Here is a 20,153-nt window from a genome sequence, read left to right on the forward strand (position 1 = left end):
GAGTGCGCCAGGAGATGGCAGCATTTGACAGCAATTGAGAGACATGAACGCGTTTCAGTGACTGCCACCAGATCGACCTTAACCTCTTACCACCCGCCAAAACCAAACGCATTCTCTCCTCTTTGCCATTGTCGTCACTTTTTATTTCCCTTATGTGTTTTTGTTACTTTTTTTATGGCACTTTTGCTACTTTTTTGCTGGATTTGGTGACTTTTTGTTGGATTATTGTCACTTTTTTGCTGCTCTTTTGTCGCTTTTTTGCTGGATTTTTGTCACTTTTTGCTGGATTTTTGTCACTTTTTGCTGGATTTTTGCCTTTTTTTTGGCTGGATTTTTGTCACTTTTTTTGCTGGATTTTGTCGCTTTTTTGTTGCTGTTTTGTCAATTTTTTTGCTGGATATTTGTCCCTTTTTTGCTGGATTTTTGTCCCTTTATTGCTGGATTTTTGTCCATTTGTTTGCTGGATTTTTGTCCCTTTTTTGCTGGATTTTTGTCCCTTTATTGCTGGATTTTTGTCCCTTTTTTTGCTGGATTTTTGCCTTTTTTTTTGGCTGGATTTTTGTCAATTTTTCTGCTGGATTTTTGTCGCTTTTTTGCTGGATTTTTGTCCCTTTTTTGCTGGATTTTTGTCCCTTTTTTTGCTGGATTTTTGTCGCTTTTTTGCTGGATTTCTGTCGCTTTTGTCAATTTACATCCTCATTTTCTTTTCGTTTTTTTCCGCTATTTTGAAGAAGCTTTTGGATTTGGAGAATTTGGAGAACAGGAGAAAACATGTTCAGGTGGGAGTTAAGAGGTTATTATAGGGCAAAACATAAATAAAAAGGGAAAGCGCAAAGAGACAACTAACCCTGAATTGACTTAAATATCCTTTGTTGAATATTCAATGAAACCCTACAGTAACTTTTGAACAAAAACAATGTACTGTAAGTATTATGGTTATAATGGTTGAATCAATGATTGTGATGATCATTATTAGGCTACTACTATTATTATTGTCAGTATTACCATGATCATGAATTTTACTATCATTTGATTTATTTTTTAATCATTACTATTATGAAAACCGGAAATAGCCTTTGCTACCTTCTTGCCTTGACATATTTTCTTGCTGATTTCCAGAGAATCACATGGGTTAGTGTTTATGGGCGTGTGTCATCATACTTCCCTATGTTCCCCATACACACAGTACGCGGCGCATACATTACAGCCAGTGCGCAGAAGACCGGGCAGCTGTGCCGCACGTCTCCTCCAAACAGGGCCAAGTTTGGACGTTTTTAAGCGTTTTAGACGAGACCCAACCACGTTTTAATACGTTTACGCGCTCGTTTTTGGCAGCTGCAGCGATGACAGCGTTTTGACGCGCGAAGGAAACCAAATCTCCTCCACACTTTTAACAGGACTTGCGTCGCAGGGGCTTGTAAGTAAGTGCTCATCTTATTAAGTGTAGGCAAAGTGCTGCTGAACCGGGGCTTGGGTCGGGCCGGAGTCCGGACAGAGGCCATGGCGCAGTGGGGGAAGCTGCTGAAGCTGGAGCCCGAGTTTAAGAGCCGGGTGAGCCGCCTCTACCATGAGCGTAAAGTCCCCATAGAAATCCGCCGCAGCTTGAGCCAGTGGATAGAGGAACAGGACTGGTGAGTGAAGCGCAATGCTGAAGTTAGATTTATTCACTAAACAACAAGCTGACTAACTCCAGACTCACAGTTACTAAGTTAATTGTTTCATCTCATGCTGGAAAGAACATATTGGTTGGCTGCTTCTTTGCCCTTATCTGATTTAAAGCTTGTTGGTGTTTATTATAGCAAAGCATGATGTTTGTACCGTGAGTCAGACCTCTTTGTTGGGATTATGAGCCCAAAGACAGTGTGTGGTGTAAAGCATTAGTAGACTACTCGAAGGCCTGAGAGTTTGGGAAGACCAGGGGTTACCACAGCTCAGTGGTGGAGATGGTGCCTTCACTGCTTTTGGTAAAGGTTTATTTATAGCTGCACTGAATGCAATGAATCTCTAGTTTATGTAAATTATGGTAACACTTTATAATAACTACACCTTATTTAGCCGTAGTAAATGATGAATTAACACTTAATTCATCATGAACAATTCCACTAAATAACTATTTACCTACAGTGGGGAAAAAAAGTATTTGGCCAAAATCCAATAGAATGTCTATGTGAAACTGACCAAATACTTTTTTCCCCCACTGTACTACAGTTAAGGCCTAACTCATAATGAATAGTTCTTCACATATTTCACTTCTCCATTGTTAAGTAGCTATTAAGTGCTAGTCACACTTAACTAATGATTTGTTCATAATTAAGTGTTAACTCATCATTTATTAAGGTGTAGTTATTACAAAGTGTTACCTAATTTATGTATTTAAATAGATTGAGTTGACAAAATATAAATTTTTGTCTAATACATTTGCTAAAATTATGACAAAAATAACGTCTGAGTGAATCTCAGTGGGGGATTCCTGGTGCTATGAATATAAGTAAGTGATTAAATAATAATAATTGTGTATCTTTGGTCAGGGATTCAGCAGCTGCTGATGAAGCCACAGCCAGGACATGTTTTCAGGCTCTGATGCTGGAACTGGACGAGCTGATCAAACAGTCTCTCTACAACAACCACACTCTGGAAGGGCCCGACTTCTCTCCACTCAAGGAGCACCTGATGGTAAAGCAGCTCAAATCTCCTTTTTAGTGATAATAATGACATAATCATGCAGGGGTCTATAGGAGCTCCTTTCCTTCTCAAAGACTCATTTCTTCATGCGCTGGAGGATTGAAATTTGCTTTTGCTCTGAATGTTGAACAATCTGAAAAAGGGTTTGTAAATACAGCCGAGTAAAAAGAGGAAACATTTGTCATTTCCTTTAATTCTGATGAAATATCATCTTACTCACTAAATGCAAAAGTGTCTTCAAATCACAATCTCTCTGCCAGGGCCGGTCATAGCCAATGTGGCGCCCTGGGCAAGATGTAATATTTATATTTAACTCCCCTAACCCCCCCCCAAAAAATATTTAAATAATAATAATATTAATTTTCTAATTTCCATTTATATTTCTGTGTTTCTCTAGCGCACAAGCACAAAGCCTTTTTCTGAATTTTCTTGACCCAAATATCTATCTATGTTTTTCTACCCCCAAAAAATCTAGTTTTATTTTGATTTTATTTATTTTGTTATGAGTATAATTGTTATTTTATATTATGATTGTCTGAACTGGTTCTCCGGAGGTGTAGAAGGACCAGGGTGGGCTCCTTTGAAAGCATGAAACATCTAGTTTCCAACACAAAGGTCCGCAAGTCTCTAAATCGGCGATGTTATAGATGGCGGGAGCGTGTGGTTCAAAAATTAAAGCGCAGTTCGACGCCCCCACCAGCCCTCGCCCTGCACTCTGCCATTTTTGTTTCCTAAACGTAGCTTTATCTAATTGATTATCTTTGAATGTCTCCAGAATCACTTTGAGCAGCACCCAGTGGAGCTGGCGGAGAAACTGTCTGAATGTCTGAAAGAAGAAAAGTTGATCTTGGATTCCCGTGTAGTCGATCAGGTGAGGCTTTATTAGTCGGTGATCAAGTTTTTGTCCTCGGATCCTCAGGTCAGTGGTTTAGATCTTGGCTCCAACGTATGTCCATGGGCAAGACACTGCTGTCATGTTTTACTATTATTACCTCTTGCTTCAACTTTGGGTTCATCGATCCACTGAATATTTTGCCGGTAGTGCTGTGGAGCATCCAAGTGCTCTTTCGCAAACCAAAGTTGAATAGTTTGGGAGGAAAACACAATGTCATGCATGAAGTACAGTGCAGGAGAATCATGGTGTGGGGCTGTTTTGTTGGACAACGTGTTATCACCAGTGGAAAAATGAATTCACATGTTTATCAATATATGGGGCAGAAAAACCTGAGACATTCACAGGTATAAGTAAGTGATCCCTGATTAACCTCTTAACTCCCGCCTGAACCGAGAGGATCTTTTTCCTCACGTCATCATTTTTTGTCACATTTTTGTCATTTTTTGTCACATTTTTGTCATTTTTTTGTCACATTTTTGTCATTTTTTTGGTCATTTTTTTATCACATTTTTGTCACATTTTTGTCATTTTTTCATAATTTTTTTGTCAATTTATTTTGACATTTTTGTCACATTTTTGCCACTTTTTCATCAATTTTCCGTCACTTTTTTGTCAATGTTTTCTCACTTTTTTGTCACATTTCCATCATTGTTTTCGTCTCAGTTTCGTTGCTATTTTCACAGCTTTTTTCCAGAAGCTTTTGGACTGGGGCAAACCCAAACTGGAGAAAATGTGCTCGGTTGAGGTGGGAGTTAAGGGGTTAAAGAGCTGTTTTTCTGCAATAACTTCATCCAGATGTTTCCTATAGTTGCAGATAAGACGTGCACAACGATCAGGATGAGCTTTAGAAACACATCTTTAGATTCAGGGGGTGTACTCACTTATTCCTGCCTCTCCTGTGAATGTTTACATGTTATGGCCAATAAAAATCTGATAAAATGTAAATGTTTGGGTGGCATTAGTTTAAACAGACACGGTTTACTCATTATTTGTGATTGTAAAGAAGATCAGATGACATTTTATGACGGTATATCCCGCTGTCTAACTAAAACCTCATTTACTAATAGTCAAATCATTATTTCTTGCTCTAATGTTCTTGATTTTCCAGGACTTCGGCACCACTACGAGAGAACACACTCAGTCGGAGCTGGACAACAAAGTAAACGTATTGAAATATCTGTCCGAGGTGAATTTCAGAAAAATTAAATGCACTTTTTGTCACTGGTTTGAATTTTCTGTTTGAGTGATGTTTTATTGTGACGCAGCAAAGTGAGGAGGAAATCAAGGCGCTGGAGAAGGAGGAGTCGATATACAAGCCGTGGGAAAGTCAAGGTATTGCAGAAGGCATTGGAAAGTTAAAAGATGTTGGGCCTGATCTTGTGTTTCTAAACTCAGACTATAGCACAACTTACTTTGGTCGCATTAACGCAGATACCACCAAGCGAGTACCGACCCGTGCCACAGCGGGACCGGCTGAAGGCGAAATCTCTTTCTCTCGGGACACTCAGCTCACGATGGGATGAATAGTGTTTTTAGTTTGACCTGTGAGAGCCTTTAAAGGAATAGGCCACTGTTTTCACATACTGAGATATGTTCTTACCTGACCTTAGACGAGTTCACGCCGTCTGTGCTGTGTTTACGTGACTGAAGAAACGCATGAAAACCAGGTACACATGAACTTGTCAAGGTCAAGTTTATTTCTATAGCACATTTACAACAACCACGGCTGCCCAAAGTGCTTCACAACACAAACAAATAATAAAAAAAACTATGTATACAAATACAAACAAGGCATAATAAACTTGGAGATGGACAATGGAGAAACAGTTGAACATATTAAAAGGCCTGTGTAAAGAGGTCGGTTTTAAGGGAGGACTTAAAACTGCTTAGAGTCGGGGCCAAACGGATGTTGAGGGGCAGACCGTTCCACAGTCGGGGGGGCAGCAGCGGAAAAAGCTCTGTCTCCTCTGGTTTTCATGTGCGTTTTGGGCACATCCAGAAGGAGCAGGTCAGCTGAGCGAAGTGCTCTGGACGGGGCATGGACAGAGAGTAGCTCAGACAGATACAAAGGTGCCAAGCCATTTAAACATTTAAAAACAATTAAAAGAATCTTAAAATTGATTCTGTGACAGACAGGAAGCCAGTGCAGACGGCCGAGCACAGGTGTAATGTGCTCGCGTCGCCTGGTGCCGGTCAGCAAGCGGGCCGCTGCGTTTTGGACCATTTGTAGCCTCTTAAGGGACGCTTTGTCCAAACCACAGTACAAAGCATTACAGTAGTATAAACGAGTGGTAATGAGTGCATGTACTGCTTTTTCTAGTTCGTCTAAGCTCAGGTAAGAACATATCTCAGTATGTAAAAATGGTGGCCTATTCCTTTAATACTTAAAGGGACTATAAAGAGTTTAAAAATGTTAAAACCAAGTATTTTCCTCCCCCTACATGTTCCAGCCATGTCCTAATGTGTAGAATGAGCTCAGACCTGTTCACCACAACTGCCTCTAAAATCCTGTCACTCAAAAAGATGTTAATTTGGGTCTGAAGTGCCGTCATGCACGAGCTTCATATAGAACCTGCAGTTGGCAGCACGGTGGTGCAGTGGTTAGCGCTTGCAGCTCTCAGCTAGAAGGTCCCGGGTTCGATTCCCACCTGGACGGAGCCTTTCTGTGTGGAGTTTGCATGTTCTTCCCGTGTCTGCGTAGGTTTCCTCCGGGTACTCCGGTTTCCCCTACCACTAAAACATTTTCCATTTTCAGGACTCCCCTGAAAAAGAGATTCTTAATCTCAGTGGGACTATCCTAGTTAAATAAAGGTCAATAAATAAATAAAATTAAATACACGTAAGACCTGAGGTGGCAGTAGTGAGCATGAAATGTCCAACTTGCATCTAGTCTCTTTAAGGAGGCGCGATGTAAATGAGGAAATGAATGTGAGATAAGATAAGATAGCCTTTATTGATGCCCTCAGAGCTCCTCCTTGACCTCTTTCCTTTTTATAAGTGACCCCTTCTAGCACTAGACCCCTCAACAGCTGCGTCCATGGAAGAAAACCATCGCATTTAGGAGCAGAGGTGATGGTTTGATTCTGTATTTTTCAGTGAAACTGTCGAATGGCCTGGCCAACCCTCAAATGCAGCAGCAGTGTCTTAACCAGGAAAACTCCATCAGGACAAAACGACAGGTGAGGTGGAAAAAGCCGAGTTCCTTTCAACTACACACGAGCGCACTACACTGCTCTTTGTGTTATTCTGCAGGCGCTGGTCGATCATTTGAAGCAGTCTTTGGCTCTAGCTGATGAGATCGTTCAGACTCTGGTTTCTGTGGAGCTCCCTGACTGGAAACGCCAGCAGCAAATGTCCTGCATCGGAAATCCAGTCAACAACAGTCTGGACCAACTGGAGAAATGGTGAGATATTCATGGTTATTCAGTTTTGTGAAGAGCCGTGGCTTATTATATCATATCTCTGACTCACCGCATGTGTCCCTCAGGTTCACTTCTGTGGGGGAGGTGCTCCTGCAGATCATCCAACAGCTGATGAAACTGCAGACCAACGACATGTTCAATATGTCCGACGTCCTCCAGAAATACGACACGGTGGTGCTGCTCAGGACACTCTTTAAGAAGTACAGTAGAGCAATGCACAGTTTAACAGATGTAATAAAAATGCTAACAGAGCGTGTTGTGACTGTCCAGTGCTCTGGTGGTGGAGAAACAGCCTGTGACGGTCAAACAGCCCCATCGGCCTCTCCTGCTCCGGACCACAGTGTTGTTCACTGTGAAGCTCAGGTAAGCCACAGGTCTTTACTGTCAAAGCTCCAAAAGAAGATCTAAATGAGTGTTTGGTGTAGATATCGCTGATAAAGGGACAGTGGACATTAATGTTAACCCCTTACCCTCCGCCTTATGTGCATTTTCTCCAGTTCAGCTTGACCCAAATCTAAAAGGTTACAACCTATAGGGCAGTGTAACGCCTCATTTGAAAGCTAAGGCCTACAAAACTCATCTAAATGGAGCTTTTTCCTCGCGTTGTTGTTTTGTTGCGTTTTTCATTATTTTTTGTCATTTTTTGTCACTTTTTCATCAGTTTTTCTTCACTTTTTTATCATTTTTTCTTCACTTTGTCATCATTTTTTCTTCACTTTTTCATCAGTTTTTCTTCACTTTTTTATCAATTTTTCTTCACTTTTTTATCAATTTTTCTTCACTTTTTCAGCAATTTTTCTTCACTTTTTCATCAATTTTTCTTCACTTTTTCAGCAATTTTTCTTCACTTTTTCATCATTTTTTTCTTAACATTTTCATACATTTTTCGTCACTTTTTCAACCTTGTTTTCGTCTCTTTTTGGCCATTTTGACCAAGAAGCTTTTAGATGCGGGTTTAGCCCATTTGGAGAAAGTGTGCTCCGTTCAGGTGGGGGTTAAGGGGTTAAAAACAATGGCTTACAATTGCATTGCACCTTACAAACTTAAGTTTTTCATTGTTCATCCACTCCCCTCTCTGGAGTAGATGAGCAGAAGCATCGGTCACTCTGATCACAAATGATTAACTAAGGATCTGTTTCATTTCAACAAAGTACTTGACCTACATGTAAAAATTCAAGGACTTGTGTTGGAGATGGGTCGTGGGTTCTTGCCGAGTGTCCCTCCCTTTCCCTTTCCCTCTCTCCCTTTCACCCCAAAAAACCTCCAAAAGTGTAGTTTTCAGATTGTGATTTTCAATAGCGAGGAATCCTGCGGTCACTCCTTTTCATGACTGTTAGATGTATTAATGCATTTTGGCGTTTTTTGTGGCTTTTTCATCATTTTTTCTTCCATCCATCCATCCATTTTCTTCCGCTTTATCCGGGGCCGGGTCGCGGGGGCAGCAGTCTCAGCAGAGATGCCCAAACTTCCCGGTCCACACACACCTCCTCCAGCTGTTCTGGGGGGACCCCGAGGCGACACCAGGCCAGCTCGGAGACATAGTCCCACCACTGTGTCCTGGGTCTTCCACGAGGCCTTGTCCCACTAGGACATGCCTGGAACACCTCCCGCGGGAGGCGACCAGGAGGCATCCGAAACAGATGCCCGAGCCACCTCAGCTGGCTCCTTTCGACGTGAAGGAGCAGCGACTCTACTCCGAGCTCCTCCCGGGTAACTGAGCTCCTCACCCGATCTCGGAGGGTGCGCCCAGCCACCCTGCGAAGGAAACTCATTTCGGCCGCTTGTATTCGCGATCTTGTCCTTTCGGTCATGACCCAAATCTCATGACCATAGGTGAGGGTGGGAACGTAGATCGATCGGTAAATCGAGAGCTTTGCCCCGACTCAGCTCCCTCTTCACCACGACAGACCGATACAGCGACCTCATCACTGCTGACGCCGCACCGATCCGTCTGTCCATCTCACGCTCCATCTGTCCCTCACTCGTGAACAAGACCCCGAGATACTTGAACTCCTCCACTTGAGGCAAGGACTCCCCACCGACCTGAAGAGGGGAAGCCACCTTTTTCCGGTGGAGAACCATGGCCTCGGATTTGGAGGTGCTGATCCTCATCCCGGCCGCTACACACTCGGCTGCAAACCGCCCCAGTGCGTGCTGAAGGTCCTGGTTCGTTGAAGCCATCAGAACAACATCGTCCGCAAACAGCAGAGATGAGACTCTGAGGCTCCCAAACCGGACACCCTCCGGCCCCTGGCTGCGCCTAGAAATTCTGTCCATAAAAGTAATGAACAGAACCGGTGACAAAGGGCAGCCCTGGCGGAGACCAACACGCACCGGGAACAGGTCTGACTTACTGCCGGCAATGCGAACCAAGCTCCTGCTGCGGTCATACAGGGAACGGACAGCCCTTAGCAGAGGGCCCCGGACCCCATACTCCCGGAGCACCCCCCACAGGGCACCACGAGGGACGCGGTCGAACGCTTTCTCCAGATCCACAAAACACATGTGGACTGGTTGGGCGAACTCCCACGAACCCTCGAGTACCCGATGAAGGGTATAGAGTTGGTCCAGTGTGCCACGACCAGGACGAAAACCGCATTGTTCCTCCTGGATCCGAGGTTCAACTATCGGCCGGATCCTCCTCTCCAGCACCCTGGAGTAGACCTTACCGGGGAGGCTAAGGAGGGTGATTCCTCTGTAATTGGAACACACCCTCCGATCCCCCTTTTTAAAGAGAGGGACCACCACCCCGGTCTGCCAATCCAGGGGCACTGTCCCCGACCGCCACGCGATGTTGCAGAGACGTGTCAGCCAAGACAGTCCTACAACATCCAGAGACTTAAGGTACTCAGGGCGAATCTTCATCCACCCCCGGAGCCTTGCCACCAAGGAGCTTTCTCACCACCTTGGTGACTTCAGCCCCGGTGATGGGCAAGCCCACCTCCGAGTCCCCAGCCTCTGCTTCCTCATTGGAAGATGTGACGACGGGATTGAGGAGGTCCTCGAAGTACTCCTTCCACCGCCCGACGACATCCCCAGTCGAGGTCAGCAGCCCCCCACCCGCACTGTAAACAGTGTTGGTGAAGCACTGCTTCCCCCTCCTGAGGCGCCGGATGGTTTGCCAGAATCTCTTCGAGGCCGACCGATAGTCTTCCTCCATGGCCTCCCCGAACTCCTCCCAGACCCGAGTTTTAGCCTCCGCGACAGCACGAGCCGCAGCACGCTTGGCCTGACGGTACCTCTCAGCTGCCTCAGGAGTCCCACAAGCCAACAAGGCCAGGTAGGACTCCTTCTTCAGCTTGACGGCATCCCTTACTTCCGGGCGCCACCACCGGGTTCAGGGATTGCCGCCGCGACAGGCACCAGAGACCTTACGGCCACAACTACGAGCAGCCGCATCGACAATGGAGGAGGAGAACAGAGTCCACTCTGACTCCATGTCCCCCGCCTCCCCCGGAATCTGGGTGAAGCTCTTCCGGAGGTGGGAGTTGAAGACCCCACTGACAGAGGGATCCACCAGACGTTCCCAGCAGACCCTCACAACACGCTTGGGCCTGCCAGGTCTGACCGGCTTCCTCCCCTGCCAGCGGATCCAGCTCACCACCAGGTGGTGATCAGTTGACAGCTCAGCCCCTCTCTTCACCCGAGTGTCCGAGACACGCGGCCGGAGGTCAGACGACACAACTACAAAGTCGATCATCGACCTCCTGCCTAGGGTGTCCTGGTGCCACGTGCACTTATGGACACCCTTGTGCTCGAACATGGTGTTCGTTATGGACAAACTGTGACTAGCACAGAAGTCCAATAACAGAACACCACTCGGGTTCAGATCGGGGAGGCCGTTCTTCCCAATCACCCCCTCCCAGGTCTCACTGTCGTTACCCACGTGGGCGTTGAAGTCCCCCAGCAGAACAATGGAGTCCCCAGTCGGAGCACCATCTAGTACCCCTCCCAGGGACTCCAAGAAGGCCGGGTACTCTGCACCGATGTTGGGCCCGTAGGCCGAGACAACGGTGAGAGACCTGTCCCCAACCCGAAGGCGTAGGGACGCGACCCTCTCGTCCACCGGAGTGAACTCCAACACGTGGCGGCTGAGCTGGGGGGATATGAGCAAACCCACCCCAGCCCGCCGCCTCTCCCCGCGGGCAACTCCAGAAAAATGGAGAGTCCAGCCTCTCTCCAGGAGTTGGGATCCGGAACCCAAGCTGTGCGTGGAGGTGAGCCCGACTATATCTAGTCGGTATCTCTCAACCTCCCGCACAAGCTCAGGCTCCTTCCCCCCAGCGAGGTGACGTTCCATGTCCCGAACGCCAGAAGCTGTGCATGTGGACCAGGTCGTCGAGGCACCTGCCTCTGACTGCCACCCAGTCCTCTCCACACCCGACCCCTACGGATCCCTCTGCGGGTGGTGGGTCCACAGGAGGGCGGGCCCACGTCGTACCTTCGGGCTGGGCCCGGCCGGGCCCCGTGGGCAGAGACCCGGCCACCAGACGCTCGCGTTCGGGCCCCAACCCCAGGTCTGGCTCCAGGGTGGGGCCCCGGCTGCGCCATGCCGGGCGACGTCACGGTCCTTGAATGTCGTACGTCCATGGGGGTCTTCTGAACTGCTCTTCGTCTGACCCGTCACCTCGGACCTGTTTGCCATGGGAGACCCTACCAGGGGCATAAAGCCCCAGACAACATAGCTCCTCGGATCATTCGGGCACTCAAACAACCCCACCACGTTAAGGTAGCAGTTCATGGGGTTTCTTCACTTTAAAAAAAAAAAAAAATTGTCATTTTTTCTTCAGTTTTTCATCAGTTTTTTTCACTTTTTCATCATTTTTTTCACCATTTTTTCTTCGTTTTTTCTTCACTTTTTCATCATTTTTTCTTCATTTTTTCATACATTTTTCATCATTTTTTCATCATTTTTTCTTCACTTTTTCATCATTTTTTCATCATTTGTTCTTCATTTTTTCATCATTTTTTCCATCATTTTTTTCTTCACTTTTTCGTCATTTTTTCATCATTTTTTCTTCACCTTTTCATCATTTTTTCTTCACTTTTTAATACATTTTTCGTCACCTTTTCATCCCTTTCAGCCACTCCTTTACATGACTGTTGTATTCATGTATTTTTTCGTTTTAGATTTTTAGCAAATTTGCCAATTCTTAAGGATCGATGTTCAATCAAAGCCGAATTTGACAAGTAAGTAGAAATCAACAGTGCGTGTGAAGATCTGTCACAATGTTTTAATTCTTTTTTTTCTTCACATTTTTAATAAAGGGATGTGGAGGAAGTGCGGACCATTAAAGGGTAAGCGGGTTTTAGAGCTGCTAACACATGGGTATCTCAATGACTTATTTTTATTTATTTTTCTAGGTTTCGCCAGTTTCGTTTCACTAAAACGAACAAACCCAAAGCCTTGAACGTTGACAAAAATAATGGCAGCCTTGTGGCAGAGTGGCACCAGGTGAGATCTTCTTTAAAGCTTTAGAAAGGGCTCTAATATAAATGTTTTCTTGCATATTCAGTCAGTCATGTAAATGGCTCCCTCCATGATTATTATTGTTTTGTTTTTTTAACCAAAGACAATCGAAGAAATTACAGGAAAAAGAGTAAGGTCCAATAAGGTATGGAAATAGTTTTAGAAGATTCAAAAGTTTTAACATAACTATGTGAGAGATAGTTAAGAAGTCGTCCTGTTTAACAGACCCAGATCAGAGTGACTGAGGAACTGCACGTCATTAAATTCAGCACAGACCTGCAGGTCCCTGGTCTGCAGTGTCAGGTGGAGGTGAGTCATGGCGTAACTTTTCTGCTCTCCTCGCTTCTGTTGTGCAACTGTGGGTAGACTTTATTGAATCATTATCACTGACTGGCCGCCGTGCTCCAGAATGACTTGTAAAGGCCTGTCCTCGAGCTGCAACAGTGACGACATTTTTGCAAAAAAGAGCATCATCATTGGCTTCTGTCGCTGCTATTTGTCACACTGCATTAGCTCTCCATAAAGGACTGCTTTAGGGCTTCTGTGGTCATTCATTTTCTGCACACGTCTAGCCCAGAGCAACTGCTATGAAGTGATAAAGGCTTCAACACTGACCCAACCCACTGGATTAAATTGATAATCAAAACAAGAAAGTTCAATAATATCTTGCTGTTTTTCTTTTTCCAGACCAGTTCTCTGCCTGTGGTGGTCGTGTCCACCACCACTCAAAACCCCAGTGCCTGGGCCTCTGTCATGTGGTACAACCTGCTCTCAGTCACTCAACCCACGGTGAGAACAAGAGTCAAAAACTCACATTCTGGAGTAAATCAGTATATTCTGTATATGTTCACTGATGTTGATTTTAAAGCACATAAACCTTCATCGCTCTCAAATGAGCAGTTTTCACTATGAGCATGCTGTTGCTATTGTTTAACTGCTTATATGCAGAGGGCGAGTTAGAAATGAAAACATGAACGACTAACCCTAGACTAAGCTAACTAACTAGGGCAGTGGTTCTCTCGCTTCACAGCTAGAAGGTCTGGGTTCGATTCCCACCAGGGACGGGGCCTTTCTGTGTGGAGTTTGCGTGTTCTCCCCGTGTCTGCGTAGGTTTCCTCCGGGTACTCCGGTTTCCCCTACCACTAAAAACATGTACAATATGTGAATCCTCCACATCTTGGAGATGGGTCCCCGAGTGCCGGCCCAAGCTGGCAGCTCACTGCTCCTACAGGTCGCCCCAGCGGCATTGGTCAAATGCAGAGAATGAATTTCCCTACAGGGATTAATACAAGTATACTTTAACCTTACCTTAATGCATGTCACAGGTTTTTTATTTATATTTCAAGAGGAAAATGATTTTATTCACTAATGACACCTTTGGTCCCGGGTTAAAAGAAGCGTAAAGGAACTATACAGAGCTTAATAAATGTTGAAATTAAACATTTTCCTCCCCCTACATGTTCCTGCCTCTAAAATCCTGCACTGTCACTCAAAACGTTGTTAATTCGGGTTTGAAGTGCCGTCATGCACGAGTTTAATATAGAAGCTGCAGTTACACGAATGACCTGAGGTGGCAGTAGTGAGCATAGAAAATGACCAACTTGCATCAAGTCCCTTTTAAGGATTGAGTTTAATTCCTGAAAAAGTATTAATATGTGTTATTGAGCCACATAGATTTAGTCAGAGGTGGGTAGTACTCCGTTACATTTACTCAAGTACATGTAGATTTTGAAGTTCATTTTTACTGGAGAAAAAAAAGTAACCCGTGACAAATCTTCATATTGACGGTGTATTTTGTTAATTCTTCATTGTTGTGTCAATAAAGGTTTTTATAGTATTTTCTTTAAACATATTTCAATTTTAACAATATTTCATGTTTTATTTCTGTCACTAATGGAAAATCAATTGAACTTTAAGCTCAAACAAAATTGTCCAAGTACTTTTTTTTCTCTTACTTGAGTAAATATTTGGGCCACTACTTGTTACTTCTACTTGACTAAAATGATTCTCAAGCAACATTACTCTTACTTGAGTAAATATTTTGGCTGCTCTTCCCGCCTCTGCATTTAGTCATTCTTGTATTTTCTCCTCCAGAGCCTGTCCGTGTTCCTGAACCCCCCCCCTCTCTCCTGGGAGCAGCTGTCCCAGGCTCTGAGCTGGCAGTTCATTTCAGCCGGAGACCGAGAGCTCAACCAGGACCAACTCGACGAGCTCAAACTCAGAATCACTGGTCAGTTTTTCATATGTCTATTCAGGGCTGGACTGGCAGAAAAAATCGGCCCGGGACTTTTGGGTCAAGATTGGCCCTCTAAAAAAAAAAAAAAACGGTCATGTTCAATGCAATAGTCGAGGTGATGAGCAAAACAATAAGGCCTTGGCTTGAACTAAAACAGTACAAGCTCCGACTCAAGGACAATAGCTGCATTTTGTTTCTGCCGAATTCAAGCTAACCCCTCATAGCACTCAACACTTTAATCTGGTCAATTACAACTTGACAGAACTTTTGTAAAATGACTTAACAATCTTAAAATGTGCGTTCCGTTAATGAAATTCCTCTCGCGACTGCAACACAAATAAACTTCTTAAAACCAACCAAATGATCCCACTGTAGATGAAGATGAAATGGTAAAACTCACCACGGAGTTAGAGAGGTGTGGAGTGAGAGTAGAAATCCCAAAAAGGCCAAACATTGTAAATCCTTTCAATGGAAACTAGAAGATTTACAAACTGCAGCACTGACGACGAGGGGCAAGACGGAGTCACCTGACAACTCCCAGCATGCACTTCTTTGCAAACATTTATCTAAAATGTATGCAAAATAGAGGTCTAAGGTTCTGTGGGTCCTGGAGGGAGTTACAATATTCTATTTCCTCTTATATTCGCAGTGTGAGGGGCATGAGTGTCCCAGAGGTCCATTGGTCATTATACGAGATTATCTGGGAACCATGACTCAAGAAAGCGCCACCAGAGGGGTATAAAAGGCGCCACATCCCTCTATAGGAGGATTTGTGTAATTGCATCTATGTAATGATTGAGATTCCAATGGCTTTTCCCGCTAATTGTGGGCCGGTGTCAGGTATAACGGGCCTTATCTCGATCTGACTGGCCCAACCGGCCCAAAAGTACGTCTGCCCACCGGGAAAACTCCCGATTCTCCCGATGGCCTGTCCAGCCCTGTGTCTATTACAGGGCTGCACAATTTTGGAATATTCTGTGTCCATCTTTCACAAAGTAATCAAACCCTGAGCTAATTTCACAAATCTCTTTGTTCACAGATGACCCTGATGAACTGGTGCTTTGGTCCAAGTTTTCCCATGTGAGTGATTGAATTGCTCTCGTTGAAAATGTGCATGTTTAGTCCAAGAACATCATGCTTTGACATCATGCTAACCTGATCTTATTGTTAGCTGTTGCATTGTCTCTTTATTTAATTGATCTATTCAATCGTTGCAGCTGACTGAAGGCTCTTGGATTTGGATCGATGGGATTCTCGATTTGATTGAGAAACACCTGAAAGCCCTTTGGAGAGACGGGTACGATCACTAAAACAGTTCATCAGAACTATTTCTATTCAAGTTCTGAAGTTGATGCGTTAATTGCAGGTCCATCATGGGTTTCGTGAGCAAGGAAAAAACTCGGAGCCTTTTACAACGAACACAAAGTGGGAACTTCCTGCTGCGCTTCAGTGAGAGCAACAGAGAGGGCGCCATCTCCTTCAGCGTGTTCGAACGCGGAAAACAAAGTACTTTATTGGTCCCACAATAACAAATCATAAACGACCTTTTTTCTCCACTTGTGCCGTAGATACTGCTCTGTTAGTAAAACCTACTTTATTTTGTCTCTCTCCCGTAGAAAACAACGTGCGTTACATCGACCCGTTCACCAAAGACGAGCTGTCCAGGATGTCTCTGGCTGACTGCATTAACCAGTACAGAGAGAAGGGGAGGCCCTCAAACCCTCTGGTCTATCTGTACCCAGACAGACCCAAGGACAGCGCTTTCGGACGCTACTACACTCCAGCTGGTAAAACAAGTGTTCATCACTCAGTCCCTCCAGGATTCTGTGGGCGTTTTTTGCGATTGTTTCGGGGTAAAATGCCTGATTTTGCGGGCCATTTTTCCAAAATTTGCTTTAGATTTTACATCAGTTTTAGCCAAAGAGAGAAAATATTTAAACATACGTTAATTTAGATAATTGTATCATAACAAAAAAACAGAACCATGTGCGCCCCTCCCCTCTCGTCTCCTCCGCTCAGTACAGAAAGTGGGCGGGGCTTACAGGCAACTGCTTGGGCCTTTCCGAAACCATTCCCTCCTCCCTTCTGCTACACCCTTCCACTCAGGCCTCAGTGAGGGCACCTTCTGAGGTTCACTCAACCAAGGCCATGGGAACCTAGGGTGCTGAGGGGGCTGCAGCACCCCCTGGTGGATAGTTTGGGAACAGCAAGCAATATTAATAAATAGGAAATATGTGCAGAAAAAGCGTTTTGGGGGTAAATTTTGTCTCTCAGCACCCCCTAACTAAAATATCTTCCCATGGCTCTGCACTCAACAGAGAAATTCGAGCTGTGACTTTCAGACGCACTCTCCCTCTCCCCCAGCACAGCCCATAATGTGGCAAAAATCACAAGTTTAACTGATCATACTTTTAAATAAATAAAAGGTTCTCTTATGAGTTTACAAAGTAACTCAGATTCAAATATGTCGTATTTACATTATATAATTTAGCTTCTTCAAACTCACAAGTGAGGACGTTTCCTCTCCCAATAAAATCATATTAAGTCTCACTGTCGCTTTCTTTTTCATTAATAAATGTCTATATAACGATAAAGTTGTTCAAATGAACACTTAGGTACTCCTAAGTAAACACGGAACTGAAGTTGTTTGTTGTGTTGCTCTTGGGACTGCACTCCAGTGTAACACACACCTGTTAAGTGTGGTGTCGATGCAGAGTCACTGAGAAGGAGCTTTTCTCCCCTCACTGAGGGGTCCATTTCGGACAGAACTCCACTCCGCAGGCACGCGCAAATTGAGTGAGGGACGAGGGAGCGGTTTCAGAAAGGCCCCATGTTTCTGCGAGCGCAGGGTCTGACTCCACACAAATCTGATAAGATAGAGCCATGAATGAGAATCCGAGGAGAACAGACCACAGGACGAATGTCGACATTGAGTTACGGCACTGGTTCAACAGAACGGTGACTCCTAAAGCTCACGGTGTAAAAGCAGCAGCCCCTCACACACACGCCACCGCATCATGGAGGAAGCGTCTAAACGCACACGCAGTGTTTATCTGTAAAATAATGTGTATATCGTCAAATAAAGATCCAGTAGCAGAGAAGCAACTTGAACAGTAGGAGATCCATGAGAGCTCACAGCTGCAAAGGCCCAAACGTGTGAGAGGAGGCGGAGCAGATGTGAAAGTCCTTCAGTCTGAGGCGGAGGTGCTGGGCATATACGTGAAAATATAACAAGTAAAATATATTTAACTGATCAGAAACTCATTTTAGTTGCGCATAAGTTGCGGAGTTAAGGAAAAGTTGCGAAGGAAATTGCGAATTATTGGAATAGTTGTGGGAAAGTTGCGGGATTTTGGAAAAGTTGCAACTCCGCACTGACTTCGCGGAGTTTGCTTAATGTTGCGTTAATAATTGCGATCTCAACATCGCGAAATCCTGGAGGGACTGATTACTGACATTCACTGTCCTCTCTTTAACTTGATTGGTTTTATCATAATTTTTCTCCAGAAACCAGCAAACCAATAACACCTTATGTGAGACGGACCTTCTTTTGTGAAGGAGAGTAAGTGTTTTGTTACCCTCCTGTTGTTTATGTACTTCAGCATTATATACATGTGATCCTTTATTTATTGACCATTTAGCTGCTTCAAACACACATGTGCTGACTCACATTTGAAACATCACTCCAAATGCATAAGTGTTAAATCCCTAATTGTTTCCCGTCAGCTGCCCCACTCCTCCATCGTCCTCTCCGGAGCACACACAGATGGACCTGGCTCAAGACTTGATGGACATTCCTACTTCAGAGGTGGGTCAGACGTCTGCATGTAGCACCTTCTCGCAACAGTGAAGCAGTTTTAAGGCAATAATGTTAACTTCTAATGTCAAAGTTGGGAATTTCTTAATGGAAAGAGGAAAAAAAAACCTTGTTGTCAAAGGGTCTAGATCAGACCTGGGAAAAATACAACCCACGGGCCACAACTTGTAGGGCATAAATTCATAAGTATGTCAAAAAAAAAAGTAAGTCTCTAGCCCATTCCTATGATTTTTTTTTAAGAAATTACCAGAATGCTCAATCCAGCCACTAGGGGGCAGCTTAAATAAAAAGAAAGAATTCCACATGTGTCCAGCAGAGGGCACTGACATAATGAAAGATCAGGATATAAACAACACATTGTAGTCAAGTGGGAAATGGACAGTCTGCCCACCCCTGGTCTAGATGTAAGTTGGTCATTTTTATGCTCACTACTGCCACCTCAGGTCATATGTGTAACTGCAGCTTCTATATTAAGCTTCAGACCTGTAGTAACACCTTTTTGAGTGACAGTGCAGGATTTTAGAGGCAGTCGTGGTGAACAGGTTCATTCTACACATTAGGACATGGCTGGAACATGTAGGGGGAGGAAAATACTTAGTTTTAACATTTTTAAACTCTGCATTGTCCCTTTGAATATATGTCTTGTTTATCTTGTTGTGTTTGTTTGACAAGAGGTTTTGTTTCTTTCGTAGCTGCTGCAGACGGACTCATCTGAAGAAAACGAGCTGTTCCAAAGTGTTTATCTGTACGACACTGACAATAACATGGACGTCTCTGAAGGCTTTTGAATCCACACAGTATTATGTGCATGAGGCGGGTCAGAGGAAAGAGGAAAAACGTTGCCTTTCTATTATTACTTTCATTATTTAAGTGAAAGCGTAATGTGTGTCGGATGCACTCAGTGTAGTGTGCATCCTTGGTTTTATTTGGAAGGACTGGCCTGGCTACGACATTGACATAATTTGTAAGCTAAGAACACCCAGAATCACTGAGCTTTAACGACTGAATGCAAAAATTAGGACTTGATTGGTGCCAAGTGCTGGAATTGGAGGAAGAGGAGACTTGTTTTAGGATCTGGCGACACTAAGGGGACACAAAAGTGGATCATTAGATTTGTTCAAATGCTAAATTAAGTGCAACATGCCAACAAAACCGTATAGATTAAGTTTTTAACCTCATAACTCCCGCCTGAACCGAGAGCACTTTCTCCAGTTCAGCTTTACCCAAATCCTGTAGGCCAGTGTGACACCTCATTTGAAAGCTAAGATCTACAAAACTCATCTAAATGGATCTTTTTCCTCCCGTCATCAGATCTATTTCCATCTTTTTTTTGGGGGGGGGGTGTTCAAATCCTTTTTTTGTCATTTTTTTGGTCATTTTTTGTCACATTTTTGTCATTTTTTTTGTCTTTTTTTTGGTCTTTTCTTTGTAATTTTTTTTGTAATTTTTTTTGTAATTTTTTTGTCTTTTTTGTCATTTTTGTGTCACATTTTTGTCCATTTTTTTTGTCTTTCCTTTGTAAATGTTTTGTCTTTTTTTTGGTCATTTTTGTCATTTTTTTGTCACTTTTTTTTGGTCTTCTCTTTGTAATTTTTTTTGTAAATTTTTGGTCTTTTTTTTGGTCATTTTTG

The 20,153-nt window shown here is 44.0% G+C and overlaps 1 protein-coding gene across 1 annotated transcript; it reads left to right on the forward strand.

Moving 5' to 3' along the window:
• Positions 1 to 1,309: 1,309 nt before the first annotated feature.
• LOC306968116 (signal transducer and activator of transcription 1-like) lies at positions 1,310 to 19,607 on the forward strand. The gene is made up of 23 exons (XM_079563419.1): positions 1,310 to 1,631; positions 2,529 to 2,673; positions 3,458 to 3,553; positions 4,686 to 4,763; positions 4,843 to 4,909; positions 6,674 to 6,756; positions 6,830 to 6,981; positions 7,065 to 7,199; positions 7,270 to 7,362; positions 12,130 to 12,189; positions 12,268 to 12,297; positions 12,364 to 12,454; positions 12,573 to 12,614; positions 12,695 to 12,778; positions 13,157 to 13,258; positions 14,564 to 14,699; positions 15,745 to 15,785; positions 15,923 to 16,002; positions 16,072 to 16,211; positions 16,322 to 16,492; positions 18,213 to 18,267; positions 18,432 to 18,513; positions 19,215 to 19,607. Exons 1-23 carry the CDS (start codon positions 1,501 to 1,503, stop codon positions 19,308 to 19,310), a joined length of 2,190 nt encoding a protein of 729 aa, XP_079419545.1. The 5' UTR covers positions 1,310 to 1,500; the 3' UTR covers positions 19,311 to 19,607.
• The last annotated feature ends 546 nt before the right edge of the window (positions 19,608 to 20,153 follow it).

Source organism: Gobius niger, assembly GCF_951799975.1.
Source record: "Gobius niger genome assembly, chromosome: 9".
NCBI classification, from domain to species: Eukaryota; Metazoa; Chordata; class Actinopteri; order Gobiiformes; family Gobiidae; genus Gobius; species Gobius niger.

Coding starts and splice junctions, on each gene's coding strand:
- LOC306968116 (XM_079563419.1), top strand. CDS start 1,501: ATGGCGCAGTGGGGGAAGCTGCTGAAGCTGGAGCCCGAGTTTAAGAGC. Junction 7,363..12,129: donor TTGTTCACTGTGAAGCTCAG/GTAAGCCACAGG, acceptor TTTTCGTTTTAG/ATTTTTAGCAAATTTGCCAA. Junction 18,268..18,431: donor ACCTTCTTTTGTGAAGGAGA/GTAAGTGTTTTG, acceptor GTTTCCCGTCAG/CTGCCCCACTCCTCCATCGT.